Source organism: Mobula birostris, chromosome 4, assembly GCF_030028105.1.
Source record: "Mobula birostris isolate sMobBir1 chromosome 4, sMobBir1.hap1, whole genome shotgun sequence".
In the NCBI taxonomy this organism is placed as follows: domain Eukaryota; kingdom Metazoa; phylum Chordata; class Chondrichthyes; order Myliobatiformes; family Myliobatidae; genus Mobula; species Mobula birostris.
The window spans coordinates 116,475,306-116,490,477 of record NC_092373.1 but is presented as its reverse complement, the minus strand read 5'-3'; the positions used below and the strand labels follow the sequence as shown (position 1 = coordinate 116,490,477).

At 43.8% G+C, this 15,172-nt stretch overlaps 1 protein-coding gene across 1 annotated transcript in view; it reads right to left on the bottom strand.

Annotated features, from left to right (window-relative positions):
* egf (epidermal growth factor) overlaps positions 1–15,172 on the bottom strand; it is a 107,415-nt gene that overhangs the window by 6,482 nt on the left and 85,761 nt on the right. The window contains exon 21 of the mRNA XM_072256990.1: positions 13,420–13,525. Within this exon, the coding sequence (XP_072113091.1) occupies positions 13,420–13,525 (106 nt within the window). The remainder of the gene's footprint in view (positions 1–13,419; positions 13,526–15,172) is intronic.

The window sequence follows — 15,172 nt, the reverse complement described above, 5'->3', positions numbered from 1 at the left end:
AACCCTGTACGAACCTTCCCTCCATACCCCCTGATCCCTTTAGCCACAAGGGCCGTATCTAACTCCCTCTTAAATATAGCCAATGAACTGGCCTCAACTGTTTCCTGTGGCAGAGAATTCCACAGATTCACCACTCTGTGTGAAGAAGTTTTTCCTAATCTCGGTCCTAAAAGGCTTCCCCTTTATCCTCAAACTGTGACCCCTTGTTCTGGACTTCCCCAACATCGGGAACAATCTTCCTGCATCTAGCCTGTCAAATCCCTTTAGGATTTTATACGTTTCAATAAGATCCCCCTCAATCTTCTAAATTCCAACGAGTATAAGCCTAGTCGATCCAGTCTTTCATCATATGAAAGTCCTGCCATCCCAGGAATCAATCTAGTGAACCTTCTTTGTACTCCCTCTATGGCAAGGATGTCTTTCCTCAGATTAGGGGACCAAAACTGCACACAATACTCCAGGTGTGGTCTCACCAAGGCCTTGTACAACTGCAGTAGTACCTCCCTGCTCCTGTACTCAAATCCTCTCGCTATAAATGCCAGCATACCATTCGCCTTTTTCACCGCCTGCTGTATCCTCACGAGCAGCAAGTGAGGTCCCAGAGTGATGTCGCCTGGATTAGAGGATATGGGCTGCAAGGAAAACCTGGACAAACTGACGTTGTTCTCCCTAGAACATCGGAGCCTGAAGGGAGACCTGATAGAGGATTTTGAAATTATGAGACACAGAGTTAAAGTAGACATTCAGAATCCTTTCCCCAGAGTAGAAATGTCAAAGGCCAGAGGACATGCTTTTAAGTTGGGGGACTGGAGTTTAAAGGCAACATGAGGTAATGTTTTTTACCCAGAGGGTGGCAGGAGCCTGAAGTGGGTAGTAGTGGAATCAGCAAACAACAGGAATTCTACAGATGCTGGAAATTCAAGCAACACACATCAAAGTTGCTGGTGAACGCAGCAGGCCAGGCAGCATCTCTAGGAAGAGGTGCAGTCGATGTTTCACGCCAAGACCCTTCGTCAGGACTAACTGAAGGAAGAGTGAGTAAGGGATTTGAAAGTTGGAGGGGGAGGGGGAGATCCAAAATGATAGGAGAAGACAGGAGGGGGAGGGATAGAGCCAAGAGCTGGACAGGTGATTGACATTAGCGGAAGTTAGAGAAGTCGATGTTCATGCCATCAGGTTGGAGGCTACCCAGACGGAATATAAGGTGTTGTTCCTCCAACCTGAGTGTGGCTTCATCTTTACAGTAGAGGAGGCCGTGGATAGACATGTCAGAATGGGAATGGGATGTGGAATTAAAATGTGTGGCCACTGGGAGATCCTGCTTTCTCTGGCGGACAGAGCGTAGGTGTTCAGCAAAGCCGTCTCCCAGTCTGTGTCGGGTCTCGCCAATATATAAAAGGCCACATTGGGAGCACCGGACGCAGTATATCACCCCAGCCGACCCACAGGTGAAGTGTTGCCTCACCTGGAAGGACTGTTTGGGGCCCTGAATGGTGGTAAGGGAGGAAGTGTAAGGGCATGTGTAGCACTTGTTCCGCTTACATGCGTAAGTGCCAGGAAGGAGATCAGTGGAGAGGGATGGTGGGGACGAATGGGCAAGGGGGTTGCGTAGGGAGCGATCCCTGCGGAATGCAGGGGGGGGGGAGGGAAAGATGTGCTTAGTGGTGGGCTCCCGTTGGAGGTGGCAGAAGTTACGGAGAATAATATGTTGGACCCGGAGGCTGGTGGGGTGGTAGGTGAGGACGAGGGGAACCCTATTCCTAGTGGGGTGGCAGGAGGATGGAGTGAGAGCAGATGTACGTGAAATGGGGGAGATGCGTTTAAGAGCAGAGTTGATAGTGGAGGAAGGGAAGCCCCTTTCTTTAAAAAAGGAAGACATCTCCCTCGTCCTAGAATGAAAAGCCTCATCCTGAGAGCAGATGCAGCGGAGACGGAGGAATTGCGAGAAGGGGATGGCGTTTTTTCAAGAGACAGGGTGAGAAGAGGAATAGTCCAGATAGCTGTGAGAGTCAGGAGGCTTATAGTAGACATCAGTGGATAAGCTGTCTCCAGAGACAGAGACAGAAAGATCTAGAAAGGGGAGGGAGGTGTCAGAAATGGACCAGGTAAACTTGAGGGCAGGGTGAAAGTTGGAGGCAAAGTTAATAAAGTCAACGAGCTCTGCATGCGTGCAGGAAGCAGCGCCAATGCAGTCGTTGATGTAGCGAAGGAAAAGTGGGGGACAGATACCAGAAAAGGCACGGGACATCGATTGTTCCACAAAGCCAACAAAAAGGCAGGCATAGCTAGGACCCATACGGGTGCCCATAGCTACATCTTTAGTTTGGAGCAAGTGGGAGAAGCAAAGGAGAAATTATTAAGAGTAAGGTCTAATTCCGATAGACGGAGCAGAGTGGTGGTAGAGGGGAACTGATTAGGTCTGGGGTCCAAAAAGAAGCGTAGAGCTTTGAGACCTTCCTGATGGGGGATGGAAGTATATAGGGACTGGACATCCATGGTGAAAATAAAGCGGTGGGGGCCAGGGAACTTAAAATCATCGAAAAGTTTAAGAGCATGAGAAGTGTCACGAACATAGGTAGGAAGGGATTGAACAAGGGGGGATAAAACCGTGTCGAGGTATGCAGAAACGAGTTCGGTGGGGCAGGAGCAAGCTGAGACAATAGGTCGGCCAGGACAGGCAGGTTTGTGGATCTTGGGTAGGAGGTAGAAACGGGAAGTGCGGGGTGTGGGAACTATAAGGTTGGTAGCAGTGGATGGGAGATCCCCTGAGCGGATAAAGTCGGTGATGGTGTGGGAGACAATGGCCTGGTGCTCCTTAGTGGGGTCACAATCGAGGGGTAAATAAGAGGAGGTATCCGCGAGTTGTCGCTGTGCCTCGGCAAGGTAGAGGTCAGTACGTCAGACTACAACAGCACCCCCCTTATCGGCGGGTTTAATAATAAGGTTAGGATTAGTGTGGAGGGAGTGGAGAGCAGAGCGTTCCGAAGGAGTGAGGTTGGAATGGGGACAAGGTGCGGTGAAGTTGAGACGGTTGATGTCCCGTCGGCAGTTAGCGATAAAGAGATCCAGAGCAGGCAGAAGACCAGAGCGGGATGTCCATGAAGAAGAGGAGGGTTGAAGACGGGAGAAGGGGTCATCGGTGGGGGTAGAAGAGTCCTTGCTGAAGAAGTAGGCTTGGAGACGGAGACGGCAGAAGTAAAGTTCCGCATCATGGCGAACACGGAACTCGCTGAGGTGTGGGCGAAGGGGGACAAAGGTGAGGCCCTTACTGAGGACAGAGCGTTCTGCCTCCGACAGTTGAAGGTCGGAGGGGATGGTAAAGACCCGGCACGGATGAGAGCTGGGATCAGAGGGGGGAGGGGGGAGGCTGGGGGTGTCAGTGGAGAGGGGATGGTTGGGGTGAGAGGAAGATGGAGCCTCTGAGGGCCCAGGAGCTGAGTAGTGGAATCAGGTGGGGTTGAAGAGGCTTTTAAATAGACACGTGAATAGGAAGTGAATGGAGGGATGTGGATTAATACATTGGAAGACATTTAGCATAAATTAGCATCAAGACCGGCACCACATGATGGGCCGAATGACCTGCCCAGTGCTGCACAGTTCTATATTCTATACACACCTAACAGATAAGTGATGATGGGTTAGTGTGCTTCAGTGTGACAAAAATGAAAATAGGAGGTATAGGGTGGCGGTGTGGAGAGACGTCTCTCCCAAAGGAGGTGTAAGGCATTCCTTGGCTCTGCTAACCTGCAGGCCACCTGCTCAGACCCTTACCCCCGGTCAGGGTCACACAAAGCCATGCGAGCAGGTGGTGGATGGTCACACCACAAGCCCTGGTTATGTGACCACTGACGCCAGGCAGACAACCTCTGAAGAATATTGCTAAGGGCTGGGGATACCCATCTTGTAAAACCACTGCCCAGAAAAAGACAATGGCAAACCACTTCTGCAGAAAAATTTGCCAAGAACAATCATGGTCATGCTAAGACCATGATTAGCCATGTCATACGACACAGCACATAGCAAACAAACATGAAGGTGGATTGTAACTGGGATAGTGTTAAGGAAGCAACTATGTTGTTTATTTAATAGATGATTAAAATATTTGATAAAAAGTTCCTCGCTAGATGCTTAAACGATGGTTGCAAGGATTCTTCTAATAAATCGTATTGTTTTCACTGAGAAACGTGTTAATATCTGCATATTAAACACAGAGGTAACTGACTCTGTATGACAGTGAACAATGTAGAAACAAAATGCCAGATTGTTTTACATTTTGACTGATTTTTAATTCTATTACGGGAAGTTATTTTGTGACTGCAACAAACATTAAAACATGAAATGGGACCATCACTGAGCAAGGAGTACATGGGCTTCTGACATTGTATGGCATTAGGAAGAAGATATGCAAAATCTGCTTAAATCAGAATAACTCTTCTTGTATGAAAATTATTACGTCTTTTTACAAAGGTAGCTTACTTGGTTAACTAAATTCAAATCTAATAACTTTACAATGAATGAATTTCTGTACTTTGATAAAACAATATTTTAAACGACAATTCAGTGATCAGGGAACGGGTATGAGCTGTAGAAGTGTATTTTCAAAAAAGATCCCATTAAAGGACCCATTATACCACATTGTTAGTCACAGCATTTCAATTTTTGATAATGATGCTGCAAGAAGTTGCTTACTTTCCTGGGTTCCACCAGAAGTTTTGGAACTTACATTTACAAAGTTAGATTCGATGTACTGAAGGAGAGTAAGACTTTGCTGAGGAACAACATTACTGTCACCCATACCTGTAACCACTCGCACTGGGATATTTATAAGTGTAAGCTCACAGGCATTTATCTAATCAGTCACTGACATAGGAGGTGTCATTTCAGTGAGGTTTGCGCTTGTTTGCTGATTATAGCAGAAACAAGGAAAGAAGTGGCTTTATGAATGTGTTGTAATAGTAGTGCCTTTTCAGTAAAGATCATTATCATGCTTCAGATTAATTACAATCAACTCACACTGCAGAGAAAGTGCTGAAGATTCAAAGCATGGCAGAAACAAAACCGGGTCAGCTCTGCTCTGTAGTGCTCTGTGCCAGTCTGAAGTGAAGTCTGTGCTCATTATTTAACTCAAACTGAATGTAAAATCCATACTACAACCACTGCCACGCAGAGCAGTCTTCAGAATGAGCTTATTAATTTTATCTCGTCACACTCTATCAGGTCTAGTATAACCTGCCCTCTGCTTGTTTCCAGTACGTACTGGGCCAAAAATGCTCCATGAACTGCTTTCAGAGCTTCCTTTGCAGAATTTTCTAATCGTTATATAGATTATAATTCTCCATGGTTACTGCCAGACTTTTCTGAGAAGCTGTCATTACTTTTTATTTTATACTCTGTCATATGCTATAGTCAGGAAAGAGGGAGGCCTGCACACCATTCCCACAAGTGACTTATTGACTCGCAAACCTGCATTCTCTTTCCTGAACTTATTCATCCCCGTTTATTGCTTTAATTAATTCATAGAGGCACTTGTCTAACTTCTCCCAGCTTCGCAGACTTCTTAAATATCACATACTCTTCAAAATCAGAGCAAATCATGTCTCCTGTAGTTATATCTCTTTCATGAGAAAATCTGCAGATGCTGGAGATCAAAATCAGCACACACAGAATGGTGGAGGAACTCAGCCAGCAGGCAGCATCTATGGAAATGAATAAACAGTCGACGTTTCGGGCTGAGACTGGAAAGGAAGGGGAGAAATGAGAGTAAGAGGAAGGGGGGAGGGGAGGAAGGAGTACAAGGTGGCAGGTGATAGGTGAAACCAGGAGGGGGCCAGGGAGGGGTGAAGTCGAGCTGGGAAGTTAATTGGTGAAAAAGGTGCAGGACAGGAGAAGGGGAATCTGATAGGAGAGGACAGAAGACCATGGAAGAAAGGGAAGGGGGAGGAGCATCAGAGGGAGGTGCTGGGCAGGTAAGGAGATAGGAGAGGGAGGGAAACAGGAGTGGAGGAATGGTGAGGGTGGGAGGCAATTACAGAAACTTCAAGAAATTGATGCTCATGCTAAATCTCTTTAATAGTTATCAGTTCAGAAATATGGAGGTGAAATCAACACTCAGGTCTTATTGCCAAGTGCCCTGCAGAGTTGTGTGTGAATTGTCTAATTTATTAACATATTATGGTGAATCAGTCACTCTTTAACAGACTCTTCTTATCATTAACTTAAACTCCAGTAGGGTACTAGATCCTCCTTGAGATACCTATTTGTGCAATGGAGGAGTTGAGAGGAAATCTGTCTAGTGAAAATGTTATGGTTTATAATATCACATCCTTATATATGTAGAATAATAAAGAATGTAAAATCAAATAAATGTGGTACAACAGAAAAGCTATAAGGTCAGTGATTTCAGACGGGTCAAAAAAGGGTTAATACCATGTATAAATAGATTCGTGTGTGTTAAAATGCAGAAAATTAACACTGCATTCCTAGTTAAGCAAGCTTGCACAATGACTCTTTGGTATGACCAGGAGCATGTCTTATCTTGCTTAAATTACCATCTGAAGCAAATGTAGGGTCAGTTTTCCACAATAAATGAGGAAGTAAAAATATACAACAATGTTTGTTTTGTTATTAACTGGTTGGTAGATCAAGATCCAAGTAAACAGGTCAAATTCTTTTGTGGTCTATCCACACCTTTAGCAATTAGGCTGGGCATAAAGTTACTTGAACTGATTATGTAATGTCAGTGAAGAATACAGTCAATTGTGTAGTTGTATCAATCATCCATTTTACCAATTAAATACTATCCTGATTTAAAAATAATGGCACTATTGATACCAAGAGTGAGTAATCCCCTAAAGAGCAATAAAAAATATGATATTAAGACAAGGAGCCGCAAGATTTTTAAAAAAGATTAGCAGCTAGAGTTGGTAAATTAAGAAAGAACTGTTTAAGCATTTAACCACAAATATGGCAGATTGCAGTTCAGTGAGAAGTAGTGAGGTGACTTTCAAGAGAGTACGAAAGGAAAATTAAGATATTCCATAAACATGAGAAAGTCTGCAGATGCTGGAAATCCAAAATGCTGGAGGAAATCAGCAGGTCAGACAGCATCTATGGAAATGAGTGAACAGTCAATGTTTCAGGCCGAGACCCTTCTTCAGGACTGAGAAGGAAGGGGGAAGATAACAGAATAAAAAGGTGGGGCAAGGGGAAGGCTATTCTATACTCTCCTTTCAATATGTAATAAGCTCTATGGGAGGCTGTACTTGCATTCCACTTGCATCCTGCCACCTTTCATTGATTATGACAGGGTTTGGGTAACAAGCTGAACCAGAATCAGTTTATTATCACTGGCATGTGTCGTGAAGTTTATGAACTTAGCCGCAGCAGTTCAATGCAATACATAATAATACATAGTAAGGGGGTCAGATAGGCGATACTGTGGACGCAGTCCAGAGACCCGGATGGTAGGTTGCCTCCCTGGTGCCAGGGTCCGGGATATTTCTGATCGTGTCCAAGATATCCTGAAGTGGGAAGGTGAGGAGCCAGAGGTCGTGGTACATATAGGTACCAATGACATAGGTAGGAAAAGGGATGAGGTCCTGAAAGGAGAATATAGGGAGCTAGGAAGGGAGTTGAGAAAAAGGACCGCAAAGGTAGTAATCTCGGGATTACTGCCTGTGCCACGCGACAGTGAGAGTAGGAATGCGATGAGGTTGAGGATAAATGCGTAGCTGAGGAATTGGAGCGGGGGCAGGGATTCAAGTTTTTGGATCATTGGGACCTCTTTTGGCGCAGGCGTGACCTGTACAAAAAGGACGGGTTACACTTGAATCCTAGGGGGACCAATATCCTGGCAGGGAGATTAGCGGGGGCTACTGAGGTGACTTTAAACTAGAATGGTTGGGGGGTGGGAATCAAATTAAAGAGGCTAGGCGTGAGGAGGTTAGTTCACAACAGGGGGATGGGAACCAGTGCAGAGAGACAGAGGGGTGTAAAGTGAGGGTAGAAGCAACAAGTACTAAGGAGAAAAGTAAAAGTGACAGGCCGACAAATCCAGGGCAAGCATTAAGAAGGGCCACTTTTCAGCATAATTGTATAAGGGCTAAGAGAGTTGTAAAAGAGCGCCTGAAGGCTTTGATGTGTCAATGCAAGGAGCATTCGTAATAAGGTGGATGAATTGAAAGTGCAGATTGTTATTAATGATTATGATATAGTTGGGATCACAGAGACATGGCTCCAGGGTGACCAGGGATGGAAGCTCAACGTTCAGGGATATTCAATATTCAGGAGGGATAGACATGAAGGAAGGGGAGGTGGGGTGGCGTTGCTGGTTAAAGAAGATATTAACGCAATAGAAAGGAAGGACATAAGCCGGGAAGATGTGGAATCGATATGGGTAGAGCTGCGTAACACTAAGGGGCAGAAGACGCTGGTGGGAGTTGTGTACAGGCCACCTAACAGTAGTAGTGAGGTCGGAGATGGTATTAAACAGGAAATTAGAAATGTGTGCAATAAAAGAACAGCAGTTATAATGGGTGACTTCAATCTACATGTAGATTGGGTGAACCAAATTGGTAAAGGTGCTGAGGGAGAGGATTTCTTGGAATGTATGCGGGATGGTTTTTTGAACCAACATGTCGAGGAACCAACTAGAGAGCAGGCTATTCTGGACTGGTTTTGAGCAATGAGGAAGGGTTAATTAGCAATCTTGTCGTGAGAGGCCCCTTGGGTAAGAGTGACCATAATATGGTGGAATTCTTCATTAAGATGGAGAGTGACATAGTTAATTCAGAAACAAAGGTTCTGAACTTAAAGAGAGTAACTTTGAAGGTATGAGATGTGAATTAGCTAAGATAGACTGGCAAATGACACTTAAAGGATTGATGGTGGATATGCAATGGCAAGCATTTAAAGGTTGCATGGATGAACTACAACAATTGTTCATCCCAGTTTGGCAAAAGAATAAATCAAGGAAGGTAGTGCACCCGTGGCTGACAAGAGAAATTAGAGATAGTATCAATTCCAAGGAAGAAGCATACAAATTAGCCAGAGAAAGTGGCTCACCTGAGGACTGGGAGAAATTCAGAGTTCAGCAGAGGAGGACAAAGGGCTTAATTAGGAAGGGGAAAAAAGATTATGAGAGAAAACTGGCAGGCAACATAAAAACAGACTGTAAAAGCTTTTATAGATATGTAAAAAGGAAAAGACTGGTAAAGACAAATGTAGGTCCCCTGCAGACAGAAAATGGGTGAATTGATTATGGGGAGCAAGGACATGGCAGACCAATTGAATAATTACTTTGGTTCCGTCTTCACTAAGGAGATCATAAATAATCTTCCAGAAATAGTAGGGGACAGAGGGTCCAGTGAGATGGAGGAACTGAGCGAAATACATGTTAGTAGGGAAGTGGTGTTAGGTAAATTGAAGGGATTGAAGGCAGATAAATCCCCAGGGCCAGATGGTCTGCATCTTAGAGTGCTTAAGGAAGTAGCCCAAGAAATAGTGGATGCATTAGTGATAATTTTTCAAAACTCGTTAGATTCTGGACTAGTTCCTGAGGATTGGAGGGTGGCGAATGTAACTCCACTTTTTAAAAAAGGAGGGAGAGAGAAACCGGGGAATTATAGACCGGTTAGCCTAACGTCGGTGGTGGGGAAACTGCTGGAGTCAGTTATCAAGGATGTGATAGCAGCACATTTGGAAAGCGGTGAAATGATCGGACAAAGTCAGCATGGATTTGTGAAGGGAAAATCATGTCTGACGAATCTCATAGAATTTTTTGAGGATGTAACCAGTAGAGTGGATAGGGGAGAACCAGTGGATGTGGTATATTTGGATTTTCAAAAGGCTTTTGACAAGGTCCCACACAGGAGATTAGTGTGCAAACTTAAAGCACACGGTATTGGGGGTAAGGTATTGTTGTGGGTGGAGAATTGGTTAGCAGACAGGAAGCAAAGAGTGGGAATAAACGGGACCTTTTCAGAATGGCAGGCGGTGACTAGTGGGGTACCGCAGGGCTCAGTGCTGGGACCCCAGTTGTTTACAATATATATTAATGACTTGGATGAGGGAATTAAATGCAGCATCTCCAAGTTTGTGGATGACACGAATTGGGTGGCAGTGCTAGCTGTGAGGAGGATGCTAAGAGGATGCAGGGTGACTTGGATAGGTTGGGTGAGTGGGCAAATTCATGGCAGATGCAATTTAATGTGGATAAATGTGAAGTTATCTACTTTGGTGGCAAAAATAGGAAAACAGATTATTATCTGAATGGTGGCCGATTAGGAAAAGGGGAGGTGCAACGAGACCTGGGTGTCATTATACACCAGTCATTGAAAGTGGGCATGCAGGTACAGCAGGCGGTGAAAAAGGCGAATGGTATGCTGGCATTTATAGCAAGAGGATTCGAGTACAAGAGCAGGGAGGTACTACTGCAGTTGTACAAGGCCTTGGTGAGACCACACCTGGAGTATTGTGTGCAGTTTTGGTCCCCTAATCTGAGGAAAGACATCCTTGCCATAGAGGGAGTACAAAGAAGGTTCACCAGATTGATTCCTGGGATGGCAGGACTTTCATATGAAGAAAGACTGGATGAACTAGGCTTGTACTCGTTGGAATTTAGAAGATTGAGGGGGGATCTGATTGAAACGTATAAGATCCTAAAGGGATTGGACAGGCTAGATGCAGGAAGATTATTCCCGATGTTGGGGAAGTCCAGAACGAGGGGCCACAGTTTGAGGATAGAGGGGAAGCCTTTTAGGACCGAGATTAGGAAAAACTTCTTCACACAGAGAGTGGTGAATCTGTGGAATTCTCTGCCACAGGAAACAGTTGAGGCCAGTTCATTGGCTATATTTAAGAGGGAGTTAGATATGGCCCTTGTGGCTACGGGGGTCAGGGGGTACGGAGGGAAGGCTGGGGCGGGGTTCTGAGTTGGATGATCAGCCATGATCATAATGAATGGCGGTGCAGGCTCGAAGGGCCGAATGGCCTACTCCTGCACCTATTTTCTATGTTTCTATGTTTCTATAATATAGAAGAAGGAAAAAAACCAATAATAAATAAATCAATCAATCAATCAATCAATTACAATACACATATATTGAATAGATTAAAAATTGTGCAAAAAAACCAGAAATAATATATATTTAAAAAGTGAGTAGTGTTCACAGGTTCAATGTCCATTTAGGAATCAGATGGCAGAGGGGAAGAAGCTGTTCCTGAATCGCTGAGTGTGTGCCTTCAGGCTTCTGTACCTCCTACCTGATGGTAACAGTGAGAAAAGGGCATGCCCTGGGTGCTGAGGTCCTTAATAGTGGACGCTGCCTTTCTGAGACACCATTCCTTGAAGGTGCCCTGGATATTTTGTAGGTTAGTACCCAAGATGGAGCAAACTAAATTTACAACCCTCTGCAGCATCTTTCAGTCCTGTGCGGTAGCCCCCCGCCCCCCCCATACCAGACAGTGTTGCAGCCTGTCAGAATGCTCTCTACAGTACATCTATAGAAGTTGAAGCTGAGGTACCACTGAAAGCCAAAAAACAATAACATCGTAAGACAATGACTAATGTTGGAAGTATAGTTTTGACCACCACCATGAGAGCTATGTTATTTAACTTCATTGATTTAAATGAATGTGAACTAAGAATCCAGTTCTAATAGAGGTAACTGAATTGTAAAGGTCTGTCTGCCTCACCAATATCCTAAAGCAAAGGAAACCTTCCATCTTAATCAGTGGATCTCTGCCCAAAAGTGATCTGACTCATTACTGCCATCAAACCATTTAATTTAGGAGTTATTAAGATTGTATTAGGATTGTAACTTCCACATCCTATGAATGTGATAAATATCCCTGTTTTTAAATAAAACTACTCATATTTTTCATGTCAAATGTATGAAGATATTCTTCCATTCTCACATGTAGGCTTACTACTTTTTGGCAAATCTCATCCAATTTTGAATTACTGCACAAATTGGATAACCAAATCCCCACCATCTGAAAATGTAAGAAATAACCTTTTGCTATATTATCATTTGAAGAGATATCTACGGTTATGCCAGTTTAGGCAGTATACGGTTAGGCAGTATTGTATATTTCCAATTGTTTTTTTCGACCAAGATTCAAGAGCTAAGTATATACAGGACTTAAATATTCTAAATTATGGATCTCACTCTGCAAGGGCTCGATAAATTGTTGCCAATATTAAAGTCACAGCTGAACTTGGGGCCACAAAGATGCTCGATTGGTGTTGTAACACAGGTTAACTGCCTTATTTTACAGTCATGCAGATATTCCAATGTCCAGTGGAGAACATATCAAGATAAAATTTAGAAAATGCTATTGTATCGCATCTCTGCATGCTATTTTCTCTATTTGTTCCATACCATTTATTAAAATTATATAAAATAAGATGGTCCATAAGAAGTGCACAGAGGAGTGCATGATGAATATATTAAGCTTTGGTATGTAAAATAGACTGGATAGAACTTTTGAATTTAGATATTAATTAGTTCTCAAATACTGAGAATCATCTCCTGTTTTGTACTGAATTATCTCATCAGTTGTAAACAACGTGAAATAAATTCCAACCACTATAGTCAGCAAAAAGAAAAAAAGATCCTGAAGGCTAACAAATTTCATATTTACTTAAGGCTTCATTTTGCTAAAGTTTGAGATTTCACTCCTTCAAAGCTCAATAGAAAAGAGTAATCTGTTGATGTTTCAGGCAGAGACCTTTTTTCCAGGACTGGAAAGGAAGGGGAGAAGTCAGAGTATGAACTTACTCGGACTTCTCCCCTTCTGTTACAGTCTCGATGAAGGTCTTGGTCCGAAACGTTGAATGTTTACTCTGTTCCATAGATGCTGCCTGGCCTGCTGAATTCCTCCAGCATTTGTGTGTGTTGCTTTGGATTTCCAGCATCTGCAGATTTTCTCGTGTTTGGAAAGTTTAATAGAGTTGTCTATTCTGTTATATTCGCCCTGAATTGAGATTGAGATACAATCTATCCTGTAGGTGCATAAGTTCGGTAATGTTGTTGACCTTCAGTTGGACTGCAGAAACATTACTGAATACTTTCAAGTTTGTGCAAATTATTTCAATAAAAATACAGAAATTGAATTCAAACTGCTGTTTAAACCTGTAAAATGTAATGCGGGCTCCATAGCAACTTAGGCAAAAATATTGTAAAAATAATGTCTGTTTTTCTTTGAACATGGTCCTGCCATCAACAAGTTCCCTTGCACTGAAGTTAGAGACAATGTTAATTTTAAATGTAAATACCTGGCCCAGAGAAGTTTCAGCATTACCCTTTCTTTACTTTTAAACATTGGAAATAGTTTTACAAATGATACCCTCTGGTGAAATTTGTGCATGCATTTTCATGCTTTATCATGCACCCATTTTAACCTTAATGAAATTACCTGCTGTTCATTGTTTGTTGAAGTTTCGGTTACATTGTCAATGCTACTGCAGCTTGTTTGACTCATTTCTTCCTGATAATGGCTCTTCTTGAAATGCTTCTGGAATCTAGGAAACAAAACCTGTTGTAATTAACCAAGCTCCATGTACAATTAACAGTGAGTGAAGCATTTGAACTGTTAACTTGGAAAGTAAAGGAAAGATAAAAATGAGGGAGCATGATTGTGAAAATTTGAGTGCAGCTATTTAGGGATACATTCAGCAAGCAATTTTTCACACAAGTGGCAAGAGATAATACTTCCCAGCCTAAAAAGGCCAAGGATACTCTGTCAATCGAAATGTTCAAAATTGATTGCAATGCGTTATGTCAAAGCATCTATTCATTAACCAGCCACATGAATTAAAGAAAACAACTGCTTGATATTTTGTTAACTTCTGGCACAAAGCATAAAGCAACTGGTATATTACAGAATAGGTATCAGGAAATGTAGAGGAGACTTGACTGAAAAGCAGAGCAGTGGAGATGATTTAGCAGTTCGTGGCAACTTTGATAACTTTAATAATCAATTGCAAAATCTATAAACCGTAAGTGGCCACAAAGCAAGAAAGAACAGATATTAAACTCACAGGCAATAAGGCTACTGAAGACTAGGAGTTACCGGTTGAGGCTAGCTGGTATGTATGAGTGAACAGGATTGTGGATGAGAACTGGGTTTAAATAGGCTGCAGGTGCGGAGTTGGAAATGAGTGGCAGGTGACTCTTGTTAAGTGGGTGAGACTGGGTGGGTGATCCAGTGGAACTCTTTGATGTGCGATGGATCCAAGATGAAACTGGACGGCACCCAAGATCTCTCCTCCAGGCCGTACCCTTCTCAGATGACCAGATACTGCACACCTCATCCACGACAACGAGTATCCATCAATCCGCAGACTGTGTGCACTGGACCACCTTCCACCACCCTAGGTTCCAGAGGTGCAGGCTCAGGCAGATTGAGTAGTCCATAGACAACAGGCTTGAGGCAGGACACCTGGAAGGTAGGTTTGATCCTGAGGGACGGCGGTAGCTGGAGAAGGGTAAGTGACTGGATTGATGCAATGGATAACCTTGAAGGGACCAATACTGGGGTGAGAGCTTGTGGTGTACAAGGACAGATCACAGTTGGATAGGTAGACACTGAGCCAGGCTGGAATAATCTGGCTGGGCGCTACTGGTGGCAGTAGGCATCGTTGTCATGGCTGTTTGTGCCTTCTTCCTGCATTCTGGCGGTGGTGAACCAGGGGCTCAATGGATGGGACCTCCACCATTTGCACTACTGTGGGGAACAGTGGGGGTTGGTAGCCATGAAGCAGTTCGAAGGATGACATAACCACGGTAGAGGAGGTGTGCAGATTGTAGGACAGCTCAGCACAAACCAGACAATGCTTCCATGTGGAAGGGTCAGATGCAGCAAAACATCACAGAAATCTCTCCACTTGCTGATTGACTATTTCTGACCGGCCATTAGTCTGTGGATGATAGCTGGAAGTCAACCTCACTGAGGTGTAGAGGTGGGAGCAGGACTCAGCAGAACTGTGAGACAAATGTAGGCCACAACCCAACACAATATTCTGGGGGCAAGCCGTGGAGATGAACGACGTTGGAAAGCCAGGTTCGCCATCTCAACAGCTGATGGATGTTTGGGGAGAGCAATGGTGGAGAACCTTGGAGAACTGATCCACACACTGTCATGATCACTGCAGCCCCATTGGAAGGAG